General features: G+C 33.2%; 1 protein-coding gene across 9 annotated transcripts in view; it reads right to left on the minus strand.

Annotated features, from left to right (window-relative positions):
- LOC133664784 (sickle tail protein homolog) overlaps positions 1-19,203 on the minus strand; it is a 118,109-nt gene that overhangs the window by 91,152 nt on the left and 7,754 nt on the right. For 6 of the 9 annotated variants that reach the window (XR_009828629.1, XR_009828624.1, XR_009828623.1 and 3 more), the window contains exon 1: positions 7,975-8,539. The exons of the other annotated variants lie outside the window; for them this stretch is intronic. Coding sequence is in view for 3 of the 6 variants with exons in the window: in XM_062069688.1 (XP_061925672.1) it covers positions 7,975-8,248 (274 nt within the window). In the remaining 3 variants the exon portion in view is untranslated. Of the gene's footprint in view, positions 1-7,974; positions 8,540-19,203 lie in introns of those variants that run through there. 9 annotated transcript variants of the gene reach the window in all.

The raw sequence follows: 19,203 nt of genomic DNA on the forward strand, positions 1-19,203 counted from the left end.
TCAGCCCGGAGGTTGGGTCTTGGGCGCAGTTGGGTGTTCCAACAGGACAATGACCCCAAACACACCTCAAAAGTAGTAAAGGAATGGCTAAATCAGGCGAGAGTGAAGGTTTTAGAATGGCCTTCCCAAAGTCCTGACTTAAAGGTGTGGACAATGCTGAAGAAACAAGTCCATGTCAGAAAAGCAACACATTTAGCTGAACTGCACCAATTTAGTCGGGCTCCAGTACCCTGGAATGCCCTCCCAGTAACAGTTAGAGATGCTACCTCAGTAGAAGCATTTAAGCCCCATCTTAAAACTCATTTGTATACTCTAGCCTTTAAATAGACCCCCTTTTTTAGACCAGTTGATCTGCCGTTTCTTTTCTTCTCTCCTCTTCCTTGGGAGGGGGAGTTGCACAGGTCTGGTGGCCATGGTTGAAGTGCTGGCCGTCCAGAGTCGGGACCCCGGGTGGACCTCTAGCCTGTGCATCGGTTGGGGACATCTCTGCGCTGCTGACCCGTCTCCGCTCGGGACGGTTTCCTGCTGGCCCCACTGTGGACTGGACTCTCGCTGATGTGTTGGATCCACTGTGGACTGGACTTTCACAATGTTATGTCAGACCCACTCGACATCCATTGCTTTCGGTCTCCCCTAGAGGGGGGTTACCCACATATGCGGTCGAAGGTTTCTCATAGTCATTCACACCGACGTCCCACTGGGGTGAGTTTCTCCTTGCCCGTATGTGGGCTCTGTACCGAGGATGTCGTTGTGGCTTGTGCAGCCCTTTGAGACACTTGTGATTCAGGGCTATATAAATAAACATTGATTGATTGATTGATTGATAGTCAAGTATGTGCTCCAATCACTACATCACCAAAAAAATAAGAGTAGTAGAAATGATTGTAAAGTCAAGACAGCCATGACATGATGTTCTTTACAAGTGTACGTACACTTTTGACCACCACTGTATGTTCTATTAAAAGTCACCTAAGTAATAATGAATATGGTAATGATAGCTAGCGAGCCCTGGGGCCGTGTCACGCACTCCCTCAAACCTCATTTCACTCTTGGCTTCATCGCCAAAGTCCGACATGTAGCAACGTATTAGCCTATGACTTAGTCATGCTACCTAATTATAACGTGTTGCTGCAGAAGTGCACCCAAACAGAGCTCCACCCCCACAATTGTCTGCAGGGTGTTTGAGTCAGGGAAGCACGGTTGTAGGACGTTAGGTACGCTGACTGCTTCACTCAATCTTCCAACACAACATCTTAGCTCCGGCTTACGGTCCACAAAGCAAATTGGCGTATCACCTAATAAAATATCTAATTAATAATGAAATATTATCAGCTCCAATGCTGAAGTTGAACTGAAATCCTGGAATTTTTTTTTAGAATTGTTGAAGTAGAGCACACAATTCCCAAACAGGCTGAATATTTTGAAGTTGGAACGGTTTGAATCAGATGCAAAATGTGGGAGTTGTGGAACTTTGAAGAATGTCCCATTGATTTCCATGGGAATTTCCCTCAAATTTGGGAATTTCGGGGGGGAAAAAAATTGAAAATCGTGAAAAAAAACTTGAATGGTCTGAATGAGTTGAAGTGGTTGGTGTTGGAATTTTCCAAATCGGTCGAGAAATGTTGAAGTAGTAACATGTTGAATTGAAAAATGGTATTATGGAATTCCTGGAATTTCGAGAATGTTTCCAGTTCAAAAAACAACCTTGTTTTTTGCCCTCACTAAGAGGAATGTTTTGATGGTGGAACGGTTGAAATGCGTTGAAAAATGTGAAAGGAGTAGTCGCCAGAAAAAAGGGTAGAAATGGGGCTTTGGAAAACCAGGAATTCTGGAAAATCCGGGAATTTTTTGGAACTTGGAAAAAGGGTAGTTTACATTTTCAGGGTGAATGGAATATGTTGAAGGTGGAATGGTTTGAATCGGTTGAAAAATGTGGAAGTGGTGGAAGTTTGAAAAATGCCCAATTCATTTTCAAATGGGAAAAATTGAATTCTGGGAAATCTGGGAATTTGTCAAGGGAAAGCCTGCTATTCCCAAATAGGCTGAAGAGTTTGAAGTTGGAACGGTTTGAATCGGGTGAAAAATGTGGAAGGTAGAGCACGCCAAAATCTAGAGAAGAGGAAAAAGAACTAGATGCTCCAATGCTGAAGTTGAACTGAATTTCCCCACAATTTGGGATTTTCTGGAATTTTTTATTGAAAATTGTGAGAAAAAACTTGAATGGTCTCAATGAGTTGAAGTGGTTGGTGTTGGAATTTTTCAAATCGGTCGCGAAATGAAGTAGTAACATGTTGAATTAAAAAACGGTATTACGAAATTCCTGGAATTTTTCCAGTTCAAAAAACAACTTTGTTTTTTGCCCTCACTAAGAGGAATATTTTGATGGTGGAACGGTTGAAATGCGTTGAAAAATGTGAAAGGAGTAGTCGCCAGAAAAAAGGGTAGAAATAGGGCTTTGGAAAACCAGGAATTTTGGAAAATCCGGGAATTTTTTGGAACTTGGAAAAAGGGTCGTTTACATTTTCAGGATGAGTGGAATATGTTGAAGGTGGAATGGTTTGAATCGGTTGAAAAATGTGGAAGTGGTGGAAGTTTGAAAAATGCCCAATTCATTTTCAAATGGGAAAAATGGAATTCTGGGAAATCTGGGAATTTTTGGGAATTTGTCAAGGGAAAGCCTGCTATTCCCAAATAGGCTGAAGAGTTTGAAGTTGGAACGGTTTGAATCGGGTGAAAAATGTGGAAGGTAGAGCACGCCAAAATCTAGAGAAGAGGAAAAAGAACTAGATGCTCCAATGCTGAAGTTGAACTGAATTTCCCCACAATTTGGGATTTTCGGGAATTTTTGATTGAAAATTGTGAAAAAAAACTTGAATGGTCTGAATGAGTTGAAGTGGTTGGTGTTGGAATTATTCAAATCGGTGGAGAAATGTTGAAGTAGTAACATGTTGAATTGAAAAATGGTATTACGAAATTCCTGGAATTTCGGGAATTTTTCCAGTTCAAAAAACAACTTTGTTTTTTGTCCTGATTAAGAGGAATATTTGGCGGTAGAACAGTTGAAATGCGTTGAAAAATGTGGAAGGAGAAGTCGCCAGAAAAAAAGGTGGTAATAGGGCTATGGGAAACCAGGGATTCTGGAAAATTCTGGAATTTTTTGGAACTTGGAAAAAAGTAGTTTAAAATTTCCAGGATGAGTGGAATGTGTTGAAGGTGGAATGGTCTGAATAGGTTGAAAAATGTGGAAATGGTGGAAGTTTGAAAAATGGCCAATTCCTTTTGAATGGGAAAAATGTCCCGGAAAACCTGGAATTCTGGGAATTTTTTTTTAATTTGTCAAGGGAAAGCCTGCTATTCCCAAATAGGCTGAACAGTTTGAAGTTGGAGCACTTTGAATCGTGTGAAAAATGTGGAAGGTAGAGTGCGCCAAAATCTGGAGAAGAGGAAAAAGAACTAGATGCTCCAATGCTGAAGTTGAACTGAATTTCCCCACAATTTGGGATTTTCGGGAATTTTTTTTGGAAAATTGTGAAAAAAAACTTGAATGGTCTGAATGAGTTGGAGTGGTTGGTGTTGGAATTTTCCAAATCGGTCGAGAAATGTTGAAGTAGTAACATGTTGAATTGAAAAATGGTATTACCAAATTCCTGGAATTTCTGGAATTTTTCCAGTTCAAAAAACAACTTTGTTTTTTGTCCTGATTAAGAGGAATATTTGGCGGTACAACAGTTGAAAAGCGTTGAAAAATGTCGAAGGAGAAGTCGCCAGAAAAAAGGGTGGTAATAAGGCTATGGAAAACCAGGGATTCTGGAAAATTCTGGAATTTTTTGGAACTTGGAAAAAATTAGTTTAAATTTCCAGGATGAGTGGAATGTGTTGAAGGTGGAATGGTCTGAATAGGTTGAAAAATGTGGAAATGGTGGAAGTTTGAAAAATGGCCAATTCCTTTTGAATGGGAAAAATGTCCCGGAAAACCTGGAATTCTGGGAATTTTTTTTTAATTTGTCAAGGGAAAGCCTGCTATTCCCAAATAGGCTGAACAGTTTGAAGTTGGAGCACTTTGAATCGTGTGAAAAAATGTGGAAGGTAGAGCGCGCCAAAATCTGGAGAAGAGGAAAAAGAACTAGATGCTCCAATGCTGAAGTTGAACTGAATTTCCCCACAATTTGGGATTTTCGGGAATTTTTTTTGGAAAATTGTGAAAAAAAAACTTGAATGGTCTGAATGAGTTGGAGTGGTTGGTGTTGGAATTTTCCAAATCGGTCGAGAAATGTTGAAGTAGTAACATGTTGAATTGAAAAATGGTATTACCAAATTCCTGGAATTTCTGGAATTTTTCCAGTTCAAAAAACAACTTTGTTTTTTGTCCTGATTAAGAGGAATATTTGGCGGTACAACAGTTGAAAAGCGTTGAAAAATGTCGAAGGAGAAGTCGCCAGAAAAAAGGGTGGTAATAAGGCTATGGAAAACCAGGGATTCTGGAAAATTCTGGAATTTTTTGGAACTTGGAAAAAATTAGTTTAAATTTCCAGCATGAGTGGAATGTGTAGAAGGTGGAATGGTTTGAATAGGTTGAAAAATGTGAGAATGGTAGAAGTTTGAAAAATGGCCAATTAATTTTGAATGGGAAAAATATCCCGAAAAACCTGGAATTCTGGGAAATATTTTTTATTTTATTTTAATTTGTCAAGGGAAAGCCTGCGATTCCCGAATAGGCTGAACAGTTTGAAGTTGGGACGCTTTGAATCAAGTGAAAAATGCGGCATGGAGCTCGCCAAAATCTAGACAAGAGGAAAAAGAACTAGATGAGGCAATTCCTGAAGGAATTGCGTGTGAATGCTCCAATGCTGAAGTTGAACTGAAATCCTGGAAATTTTTTAGAATTGTTGAAGTAGAGCACACAATTCCCCAACAGGCTGAATATTTTGACGTTGGAACGGTTTGAATCAGATGCAAAATGTGGGAGTTGTGGAACTTTGAAGAATGTCCCATTGATTTCCATGGGAATTTCCCTCAAATTTGGGAATTTCGGGGAAAAAAAACTTGAAAATTGTGAAAAAAAAACTTGAATGGTCTGAATGAGTTGGTTGGTGTTGGAATTTTTCAAATCGGTGGAGAAATGTTGAAGTAGTAACATGTTGAATTAAAAAAATGGTATTACGAAATTCCTGGAATTTCGGGAATTTTTCCAGTTCAAAAAACAACCTTGTTTTTTGTCCTGATTAAGAGGAATATTCGGCGGTAGAACAGTTGAAATGCATTGAAAAATGTGGAAGGAGAAGTCGCCAGAAAAAAGGGTGGTAATAGGGCTATGGAAAACCAGGGATTCTGGAAAATTCTGGAATTTTTTGGAACTTGGAAAAAAGTAGTTTAAATTTCCAGGATGAGTGGAATGTGTTGAAGGTGGAATGGTTTGAATAGGTTGAAAAATGTGGAAATGGTGGAAGTTTGAAAAATGGCCAATTCCTTTTGAATGGGAAAAATGTCCCGGAAAACCTGGAGTTCTGGGAAAACTGGGAATTTTTTATTTGTCAGGGGAAAGCCTGCGATTTTCGAATAGGCTGAACAGTTTGAAGTTGGAACGCTTTGAATCGTGTGAAAAATGCGGAAGGTAGAGCGCGCCAAAAGGAATAACTAGATGAGGCAATTCCTGAAGGAATTGCGTGTGAATGCTCCAATGCTGAAGTTGAACTGAAATCCTGGAAAAAAAATTTAGAATTGTTGAAGTAGAGCACACAATTCCCAAACAGGCGGAATATTTTGAAGTTGGAACAGTTTGAATCAGATGAAAAATGTGGGAGTTGTGGAACTTTGAAGAATGTCCCATTGATTTCTATGGGAATTTCCCAAAAATGTGGGAATTTCGGGAATTTTTTCGAAAATGGTAAAAAAAACAAAAAAACTTTAATGGTCTGAATGAGTTGGTTGGTGTTGGAATTTTTCAAATCGGTCGAGAAATGGTGAAGTAGTAACATGTTGAACTGAAAAATGGTATTACAAAATTCCTGGAATTTTTCCAGTTCAAAAAACAACTTAGTTTGTTGTCCTGGTTAAGAGGAATATTTGGCGGTAGAACAGTTGAAATGCGTTGAAAAATGTGGAAGGAGAAGTCGCCAGAAAAAAAGGTGGTAATAGGGCTATGGGAAACCAGGGATTCTGGAAAATTCTGGAATTTTTTGGAACTTGGAAAAAAGTAGTTTAAAATTTCCAGGATGAGTGGAATGTGTTGAAGGTGGAATGGTCTGAATAGGTTGAAAAATGTGGAAATGGTGGAAGTTTGAAAAATGGCCAATTCCTTTTGAATGGGAAAAATGTCCCGGAAAACCTGGAATTCTGGGAATTTTTTTTTAATTTGTCAAGGGAAAGCCTGCTATTCCCAAATAGGCTGAACAGTTTGAAGTTGGAACACTTTGAATCGTGTGAAAAATGTGGAAGGTAGAGCGCGCCAAAATCTGGAGAAGAGGAAAAAGAACTAGATGCTCCAATGCTGAAGTTGAACTGAATTTCCCCACAATTTGGGATTTTCGGGAATTTTTTATTGAAAATTGTGAAAAAAAACTTGAATGGTCTGAATGAGTTGGAGTGGTTGGTGTTGGAATTTTCCAAATCGGTCGAGAAATGAAGTAGTAACATGTTGAATTGAAAACCGGTATTACCAAATTCCTGGAATTTTTCCAGTTCAAAAAACAACTTTGTTTTTTGCCCTCACTAAGAGGAATGTTTTGATGGTGGAACGGTTGAAATGCGTTGAAAAATGTGAAAGGAGTAGTCGCCAGAAAAAAGGGTAGAAATGGGGCTTTGGAAAACCAGGAATTCTGGAAAATCCGGGAATTTTTTGGAACTTGGAAAAAAGGGTCGTTTACATTTTCAGGATGAGTGGAATATGTTGAAGGTGGAATGGTTTGAATCGGTTGAAAAATGTGGAAGTGGTGGAAGTTTGAAAAATGCCCAATTCATTTTCAAATGGGAAAAATGGAATTCTGGGAATTTTTGGGAATTTGTCAAGGGAAAGCCTGCTCTTCCCAAATAGGCTGAAGAGTTTGAAGTTGGAACGCTTTGAATAGGGTGAAAAATGCGGAAGGTAGAGCACGCCAAAATCTAGAGAAGAGGAAAAAGAACTAGATGCTCCAATGCTGAAGTTGAACTGAATTTCCCCACAGTTTGGGATTTTCGGGAATTTTTTTTGGAAAATTGTGAAAAAAAACTTGAATGGTCTGAATGAGTTTAAGTGGTTGGTGTTGGAATTATTCAAATCGGTCGAGAAATGTTGAAGTAGTAACATGTTGAATTGAAAACCGGTATTACCAAATTCCTGGAATTTTTCCAGTTCAAAAAACAACTTTGTTTTTTGCCCTCACTAAGAGGAATGTTTTGATGGTGGAACGGTTGAAATGCGTTGAAAAATGTGAAAGGAGTAGTCGCCAGAAAAAAGGGTAGAAATGGGGCTTTGGAAAACCAGGAATTCTGGAAAATCCGGGAATTTTTTGGAACTTGGAAAAAGGGTAGTTTACATTTTCAGGATGAGTGGAATATGTTGAAGGTGGAATGGTTTGAATCGGTTGAAAAATGTGGAAGTGGTGGAAGTTTGAAAAATGCCCAATTCATTTTCAAATGGGAAAAATGGAATTCTGGGAAATCTGGGAATTTTTGGGAATTTGTCAAGGGAAAGCCTGCTATTCCCAAATAGGCTGAAGAGTTTGAAGTTGGAACGGTTTGAATAGGGTGAAAAATGTGGAAGGTAGAGCGCGCCAAAATCTGGAGAAGTTGAGTAAATAGATGAATGTTGGTGTAGAAAAGCATGTGTGGAAGCTTTAGACTAAAAGTTGAGTTATTACAAATATATATTTGACGTAACATAAGAATCATCTTTCATCTGCCAAACGTAAGAAAACCGCATGGACTGACTGACGTTTGAGCAGAAGTAGCAGCGACTTTCTGTCAGCTCAGGTCACATCACACTAACTTTGATCTTACCTTCACTACAATACTTCCCTGCAGGCTCCAGGACCTTGTCCTCCACAGAGGAGTCCACTTTGGTTGTTCCATCAGGTCCTTGTCCTAATCCGGAAGCCTTGTTTTGGTTCTGGCTCTGGGTCAAAAAGGGCCTTGGGGCCAAGTTTCCCTCGCTGCCGGCTCTCATCAGCCTCTCCCCGATGCGCAGCATGCATGAGCGGTTACCTTGCAGGTCCATCCTTGAACTGAAGTTCTTGGATCCAGGTCGACCCAGGCGGGAAGACGTCTTGGACATCTCCCCTTCTCGGTTGCGAGTAGTTGCTTGTTTTTTCTTTTCTTTCTTCCTGCTATTTTCTCTTGTCTTTGCTCATCTCTCGCGAAAGAAGAAGTGGAAGGTTAGTCAGTTTCCAGAACCAGGCCGTGGTCCGCATGCCTCGGTGTCCTCGTATCCCCACCTTGCCCACTCTTGATTAGCCATTGAAGACTCTCCTGTGCCCGGACCAAACGGTCTTCTCCTGCTTGTCTTTCACCGCCTGAGAGCTGGAGCTCCTCTGGGAGATCTCTGTGTCACCCTACAGTGTCTCTCGCTTTCTCTCCCGCTTCTGATCTTTAATCCCCCTCCCGCGCTGAAGTCTCTCTCCCGCGCTCCTTCAGACGGCATGGACAGTGTATGACTCTAAATCCATCCTGACGTCTCGACATATTCACAACATCGTACAATTGATTGTACGGCTTCCCTTGACTACAGTTCACGTTCCCGGTCGGTGATCTTCCTGACAGCTCTTGCGGAGGATGCCGTTTACCGTGTGCTCGTTGACCCATACCCGCATAGTCTCGCCTGTTTACACCATGCTTTATGGATCCAATTGCGCTTGCTGATCATCACCATCATCGGCAGTCACTCGTAGTCGAGTATGACTGTCCTCAGAATGGATGGATTCCCATTCGAAAGGACGCCCGCGCGTGACGTCTTTTAGCGTGGGGAGACTGATGCGCCTGCAGCCACCACACGGTCCTTGATCCAGTGGCATGGATCCATGACGACTGGGGACCACCCTCTGTTGCAGCCTTCATCCGCCTTCAGTGCCGTTGTGACATGCAGTGTCATCCTCCGCCACTTCCACCGTTGAGGTCTTTGAAATGCTATTCAACCCATAGCTGGGACCCTGACAGGTACTACCACCCCGGGTCAGAGTGGACCTGGGAGCAATGATGACTGAGGGGTAACTCCACCTTCCCCAAAACTCCCGATCACCGAGCGGGTCGGCAGTACTGTGGAGCTCGGGTCACTACATCTCCAGAATTGGTTCCAGAGATGTTACGGCAAATTGAGATCGTATGAGAAGCTAAACTTGGTGTGGTGTTGTTTGACAATGGAAGACGACCCTTGTTTTTGGACTATGGAGTTCTGCCAGACTGCATCATACAAACCCTAAAACCAGTGAATTTCTCAACCAGCTATTGCAAGGAATTTAGGGATTTCACCATCTACGCTCCGTAATATCATCAAAAGGTTCAGAGAATCTGGAGAAATCACTGCACGTACGCCATGACATGACGCACCTTGGGTCCCTCAGGCAGTGCGGAAACAAAAAGCCACATCAGTGTGTGAAGGATATCGCCACATGGGCTCAGGATCAATTCAGAAAACCACTGTCAGTAACTACAGTTGGTCGCTACATCTGTAAGTGCAAGTTAAAGCTCTAGTATGCAAATCCAGAGCCATTTATCAACAACACCCAGAAACGCTTCGACTAAGAAAGTCGAGGAATGCTCATCAAAGACTTATTTGGAACATCCCACAGGTGAACAGGCTAATTGGGAACAGGTGGGTGCCATGATTGGGTATAAAAGCAGCTTCCATGAAATGCTCAGTCGTTCACAAACAAGGACGGGGGCGAGGGTCACCACTTTGTCAACAAATGCCTGAGCAAATTGTTGAAGAACAACATTTCTCAACCAGCTATTGCAAGGAATTTAGGGATTTCACCATCTACGCTCCGTAATATCATCAAAAGGTTCAGAGAATCTGGAGAAATCACTGCACGTACGCCATGACACGACGCACCTTGGGTCCCTCAGGCGGTGCGGAAACAAAAAGCCACATCAGTGTGTGAAGGATATCACCACATGGGCTCAGGAACACTTCAGAAAACCACTGTCAGTAACTACAGTTGGTCGCTACATCTGTAAGTGCAAGTTAAAACTCTACTATGCAAAGCCAAAGCTATTTTTTTCAACAACACCCAGAAACGCCGCCGTCTTCGCAGGGCCCGAGCTCAGCTCGGGTGTAGCACAACATGTCCACCATGAAACTCGGTGGTTTGTCACTGCTAAAATAAAAAATGCCATACTTTTAACCGTTTTGATTCGTGGCAATGTGGCGTCGCTTCAAGCGTGTTTGCAAAGACGAGTTTCACAAAAAGACGGATATTCCGAAAAAAGTACTTTTAAAGGCAGGCTTGGTGCTAACTATGCATGGCAATAGAGGAGACAATGACACGGCGAGTAATAACAGTAGGTTACAAATGTGTGAATGTTAGCTCGGTTTGTTGTGTAGCTCGCTTAGCCTTCTACTGTAAGACAATAGCATTCACCGTCCTCCGGCAAAATAAAGAATGATTTTCCTAAAAAGTACTTTTAATTGGATCAGTGTCTATCATGTTTGGCAATGGACCAGTTAGAAAAATATGACAATGGCAGGTATGAAAAACACAAACATATTCTGGAAGGGACTTACGCTGTCTTTACGCTAAAGTGGAGTGGTGACTCTGTTATGGGCGACACCCGGTGGCCTGAACAATTCATTACGGTAAACTTATGATGCAAAGAGTTGAATAATACGGACACGTTTGTTATTAGATAAATTACAGATAGGGCTGGGTGATAAATGGATAATAATTTATACATCGCAAAATAACTATTTCCTTAATAGTAATACAAATTTTTTTTTATATATTGTGGATTTGTCCAGGTGCGACATGCGGCACAAAGATCATATGTAGTAGTCAATGCCAAAAGAGCTCTCACTCTGTCATGAGTGAAGTACCTAATGGGATGAAACACATGTGTGAAATAGTGTGAAATGCTCATAATAAACTCAAAAGTGTGTTTATGTTTTGTATAAGTTTAAATATTGTCTTCTCTTTGATGTAGACTAGACCATGCTTCTGTTTTTTACACCAACCTGCGTCTTTCCACTACACAAGCTATGGACACATAGTGTCACTTGATAATGATGTATATATTATATTTAACATCATATATTACATGTACAATGATGTGTATATCATATTTAACATCATATATTACATGTACAATGATGTGTATATCATATTTAACATCATATATTACATGTACAAGGAAGTGTATATCATATTTAACATCATATATTACATGTACAATGATGTGTATATCATATTTAACATCATATATTACATGTACAATGATGTGTATATCATATTTAACATGTACAATGATGTGTATATCATATTTAACATCATATATTACATGTACAATGAAGTGTATATCATATTTAACATGTACAATGATGTGTATATCATATTTAACATCATATATTACATGTACAATGATGTGTATATCATATTTAACATCATATATTACATGTACAATGATGTGTATATCATATTTAACATCATATATTACATGTACAATGATGTGTATATCATATTTAACATCATATATTACATGTACAATGAAGTGTATATCATATTTAACATGTACAATGATGTGTATATCATATTTAACATAATATATTACATGTACAATGATGTGTATATCATATTTAACATCATATATTACATGTACAATGATGTGTATATCATATTTAACATGTATAATGATGTGTATATCATATTTAACATCATATATTACATGTACAATGATGTGTATATCATATTTAACATAATATATTACATGTACAATGAAGTGTATATCATATTTAACATGTACAATGATGTGTATATCATATTTAACATCATATATTACATATACAATAATGTGTATATCATATTTAACATCATACATTACATGTACAATGATGTGTATATCATATTTAACATCATATATTACATGTACAATGATGTGTATACCATATTTAACATAATATATTACATGTACAATGAAGTGTATATCATATTTAACATGTACAATGATGTGTATATCATATTTAACATCATATATTACATGTACAATAATGTGTATATCATATTTAACATGTACAATGATGTGTATATCATATTTAACATCATATATTACATGTACAATGATGTGTATATCATATTTAACATCATATATTACATGTACAATGATGTGTATATCATATTTAACATCATATATTACATGTACAATGATGTGTATATCATATTTAACATCATATATTACATGTACAATGATGTGTATATCATATTTAACATCATATATTACATGTACAATGATGTGTATATCATATTTAACATCATATATTACATGTACAATGATGTGTATATCATATTTAACATCATATATTACATGTACAATGAAGTGTATATCATATTTAACATGTACAATGATGTGTATATCATATTTAACATCATATATTACATGTACAATGAAGTGTATATCATATTTAACATGTACAATGATGTGTATATCATATTTAACATCATATATTACATGTACAATGATGTGTATATCATATTTAACATCATATATTACATGTACAATGATGTGTATATCATATTTAACGTCATATATTACATGTACAATGATGTGTATATCATATTTAACATCATATATTACATGTACAATGAAGTGTATATCATATTTAACATGTACAATGATGTGTATATCATATTTAACATCATATATTACATGTACAATAATGTGTATATCATATTTAACATGTACAATGATGTGTATATCATATTTAACATCATATATTACATGTACAATGATGTGTATATCATATTTAACATGTACAATGATGTGTATATCATATTTAACATCATATATTACATGTACAATGATGTGTATATCATATTTAACATGTACAATGATGTGTATATCATATTTAACATCATATATTACATGTACAATGATGTGTATATCATATTTAACATCATATATTACATGTACAATGATGTGTATATCATATTTAACATGTACAATGATGTGTATATCATATTTAACATCATATATTACATGTACAATGATGTGTATATCATATTTAACATGTACAATGATGTGTATATCATATTTAACATCATATATTACATGTACAATGATGTGTATATCATATTTAACATCATATATTACATGTGCAATGATGTGTATATTATATTTAACATGTACAATGATGTGTATATCATATTTAACATCATATATTACATGTACAATGAAGTGTATATCATATTTAACATGTACAATGATGTGTATATCATATTTAACATCATATATTACATGTACAATGATGTGTATATCATATTTAACATCATATATTACATGTACAATGATGTGTATATCATATTTAACATCATATATTACATGTACAATGATGTGTATATCATATTTAACATCATATATTACATGTACAATGAAGTGTATATCATATTTAACATGTACAATGATGTGTATATCATATTTAACATCATATATTACATGTACAATGATGTGTATATCATATTTAACATCATATATTACATGTACAATGATGTGTATATCATATTTAACATGTATAATGATGTGTATATCATATTTAACATCATATATTACATGTACAATGATGTGTATATCATATTTAACATGTACAATGATGTGTATATCATATTTAACATCATATATTACATGTACAATGATGTGTATATCATATTTAACATCATATATTACATGTACAATGATGTGTATATCATATTTAACATCATATATTACATGTACAATGATGTGTATATCATATTTAACATGTACAATGATGTGTATATCATATTTAACATCATATATTACATGTACAATGATGTGTATATCATATTTAACATCATATATTACATGTACAATGAAGTGTATATCATATTTAACATGTACAATGTGTATATCATATTTAACATCATATATTACATGTACAATGATGTGTATATCATATTTAACATGTACAATGTGTATATCATATTTAACATCATATATTACATGTACAATGATGTGTATATCATATTTAACATCATATATTACATGTACAATGATGTGTATATCATATTTAACATATACAATGATGTGTATATCATATTTAACATCATATATTACATGTACAATGATGTGTATATCATATTTAACATCATATATTACATGTACAATGATGTGTATATCATATTTAACATGTACAATGATGTGTATATCATATTTAACATCATATATTACATGTACAATGATGTGTATATCATATTTAACATCATATATTACATGTACAATGATGTGTATATCATATTTAACATCATATATTACATGTACAATGATGTGTATATCATATTTAACATCATATATTACATGTACAATGATGTGTATATCATATTTAACATCATATATTACATGTACAATGATGTGTATATCATATTTAACATCATATATTACATGTACAATGATGTGTATATCATATTTAACATCATATATTACATGTACAATGAAGTGTATATCATATTTAACATGTACAATGATGTGTATATCATATTTAACATCATATATTACATGTACAATGAAGTGTATATCATATTTAACATGTACAATGATGTGTATATCATATTTAACATCATATATTACATGTACAATGATGTGTATATCATATTTAACATCATATATTACATGTACAATGATGTGTATATCATATTTAACGTCATATATTACATGTACAATGATGTGTATATCATATTTAACATCATATATTACATGTACAATGAAGTGTATATCATATTTAACATGTACAATGATGTGTATATCATATTTAACATCATATATTACATGTACAATAATGTGTATATCATATTTAACATGTACAATGATGTGTATATCATATTTAACATCATATATTACATGTACAATGATGTGTATATCATATTTAACATGTACAATGATGTGTATATCATATTTAACATCATATATTACATGTACAATGATGTGTATATCATATTTAACATGTACAATGATGTGTATATCATATTTAACATCATATATTACATGTACAATGATGTGTATATCATATTTAACATCATATATTACATGTACAATGATGTGTATATCATATTTAACATGTACAATGATGTGTATATCATATTTAACATCATATATTACATGTACAATGATGTGTATATCATATTTAACATGTACAATGATGTGTATATCATATTTAACATCATATATTACATGTACAATGATGTGTATATCATATTTAACATCATATATTACATGTGCAATGATGTGTATATTATATTTAACATGTACAATGATGTGTATATCATATTTAACATCATATATTACATGTACAATGAAGTGTATATCATATTTAACATGTACAATGATGTGTATATCATATTTAACATCATATATTACATGTACAATGATGTGTATATCATATTTAACATCATATATTACATGTACAATGATGTGTATATCATATTTAACATCATATATTACATGTACAATGATGTGTATATCATATTTAACATCATATATTACATGTACAATGAAGTGTATATCATATTTAACATGTACAATGATGTGTATATCATATTTAACATCATATATTACATGTACAATGATGTGTATATCATATTTAACATCATATATTACATGTACAATGATGTGTATATCATATTTAACATGTATAATGATGTGTATATCATATTTAACATCATATATTACATGTACAATGATGTGTATATCATATTTAACATGTACAATGATGTGTATATCATATTTAACATCATATATTACATGTACAATGATGTGTATATCATATTTAACATCATATATTACATGTACAATGATGTGTATATCATATTTAACATCATATATTACATGTACAATGATGTGTATATCATATTTAACATGTACAATGATGTGTATATCATATTTAACATCATATATTACATGTACAATGATGTGTATATCATATTTAACATCATATATTACATGTACAATGAAGTGTATATCATATTTAACATGTACAATGTGTATATCATATTTAACATCATATATTACATGTACAATGATGTGTATATCATATTTAACATGTACAATGTGTATATCATATTTAACATCATATATTACATGTACAATGATGTGTATATCATATTTAACATCATATATTACATGTACAATGATGTGTATATCATATTTAACATATACAATGATGTGTATATCATATTTAACATCATATATTACATGTACAATGATGTGTATATCATATTTAACATCATATATTACATGTACAATGATGTGTATATCATATTTAACATGTACAATGATGTGTATATCATATTTAACATCATATATTACATGTACAATGATGTGTATATCATATTTAACATCATATATTACATGTACCATGATGTGTATATCATATTTAACATCATATATTACATGTACAATGATGTGTATATCATATTTAACATCATATATTACATGTACAATGATGTGTATATCATATTCAACATGTACAATGATGTGTATATCATATTTAACATATATTACATGTACAATGAAGTGTATATCATATTTAACATGTACAATGTGTATATCATATTTAACATCATATATTACATGTACAATGATGTGTATATCATATTTAACATCATATATTACATGTACAATGATGTGTATAACATATTTAACATGTACACTGATGTGTATATCATATTCAACATCATATATTACATGTACAATGATGTGTATATCATATTTAACATCATATATTACATGTACAATGATGTGTATATCATATTTAACATGTACAATGATGTGTATATCATATTTAACATCATATATTACATGTACAATGATGTGTATATCATATTTAACATCATATATTACATGTACAATGAAGTGTATATCATATTTAACATGTACAATGTGTATATCATATTTAACATCATATATTACATGTACAATTATGTGTATATCATATTTAACATCATATATTACATGTACAATGATGTGTATATCATATTTAACATCATATATTACATGTACAATGATGTGTATATCATATTTAACATCATATATTACATGTACAATGATGTGTATATCATATTTAACATGTACAATGATGTGTATATCATATTTAACATCATATATTACATGTACAATGATGTGTATATCATATTTAACATCATATATTACATGTACAAAGATGTGTATATCATATTTAACATGTACAATGATGTGTATATCATATTTAACATCATATATTACATGTACAATGATGTGTATATTATATTTAACATCATATATTACATGTACAATGATGTGTGTATCATATTCAACATGTACAATGATGTGTATATCATATTTAACATCATATATTACATGTACAATGATGTGTATATCATATTTAACATGTACAATGATGTGTATATCATATTTAACATCATATATTACATGTACAATGATGTGTGTATCATATTCAACATGTACAATGATGTGTATATCATATTTAACATCATATATTACATGTACAATGATGTGTATATCATATTTAACATGTACAATGATGTGTATATCATATTTAACATCATATATTACATGTACAATGATGTGTATATCATATTTAACATCATATATTACATGTACAATGATGTGTATATCATATTTAACATCATATATTACATGTACAATGATGTGTATATCATATTTAACATGTACAATGATGTGTATATCAAATTTAACATCATATATTACATGTACAATGATGTGTATATCATATTTAACATCAGATATTACATGTACAATGAAGTGTATATCATATTTAACATGTACAATGTGTATATCATATTTAACATCATATATTACATGTACAATGATGTGTTTATCATATTTAACATGTACAATGTGTATATCATATTTAACATCATATATTACATGTACAATGATGTGTATATCATATTTAACATCATATATTACATGTACAATGATGTGTATATCATATTTAACATCATATATTACATGTACAATGATGTGTATATCATATTTAACATGTACAATGATGTGTATATCATATTTAACATCATATATTACATGTACAATGATGTGTATATCATATTTAACATGTACAATGATGTGTATATCATATTTAACATCATATATTACATGTACAATGATGTGTATATCATATTTAACATCATATATTACATGTACCATGATGTGTATATCATATTTAACATCATATATTACATGTACAATGATGTGTATATCATATTTAACATCATATATTACATGTACAATGATGTGTATATCATATTCAACATGTACAATGATGTGTATATCATATTTAACATATATTACATGTACAATGAAGTGTATATCCTATTTAACATGTACAATGTGTATATCATATTTAACATCATATATTACATGTACAATGATGTGTATATCATATTTAACATCATATATTACATGTACAATGATGTGTATAACATATTTAACATGTACACTGATGTGTATATCATATTTAACATCATATATTACATGTACCATGATGTGTATATCATATTTAACATCATATATTACATGTACAATGATGTGTATATCATATTTAACATCATATATTACATGTACAATGATGTGTATATCATATTTAACATCATATATTACATGTACAATGATGTGTATATCATATTTAACATCATATATTACATGTACAATGATGTGTATATCATATTCAACATGTACAATGATGTGTATATCATATTTAACATATATTACATGTACAATGAAGTGTATATCATATTTAACATGTACAATGTGTATATCATATTTAACATCATATATTACATGTACAATGATGTGTATATCATATTTAACATCATATATTACATGTACAATGATGTGTATAACATATTGAACATGTACACTGATATGTATATCATATTCAACATCATATATTACATGTACAATGATGTGTATATCATATTTAACATGTACAATGATGTGTATATCATATTTAACATCATATATTACATGTACAATGATGTGTATATCATATTTAACATC

The sequence above is a fragment of the Entelurus aequoreus genome, linkage group LG14 (genome assembly GCF_033978785.1).
Source record: "Entelurus aequoreus isolate RoL-2023_Sb linkage group LG14, RoL_Eaeq_v1.1, whole genome shotgun sequence".
Classification (NCBI taxonomy): domain Eukaryota; kingdom Metazoa; phylum Chordata; class Actinopteri; order Syngnathiformes; family Syngnathidae; genus Entelurus; species Entelurus aequoreus.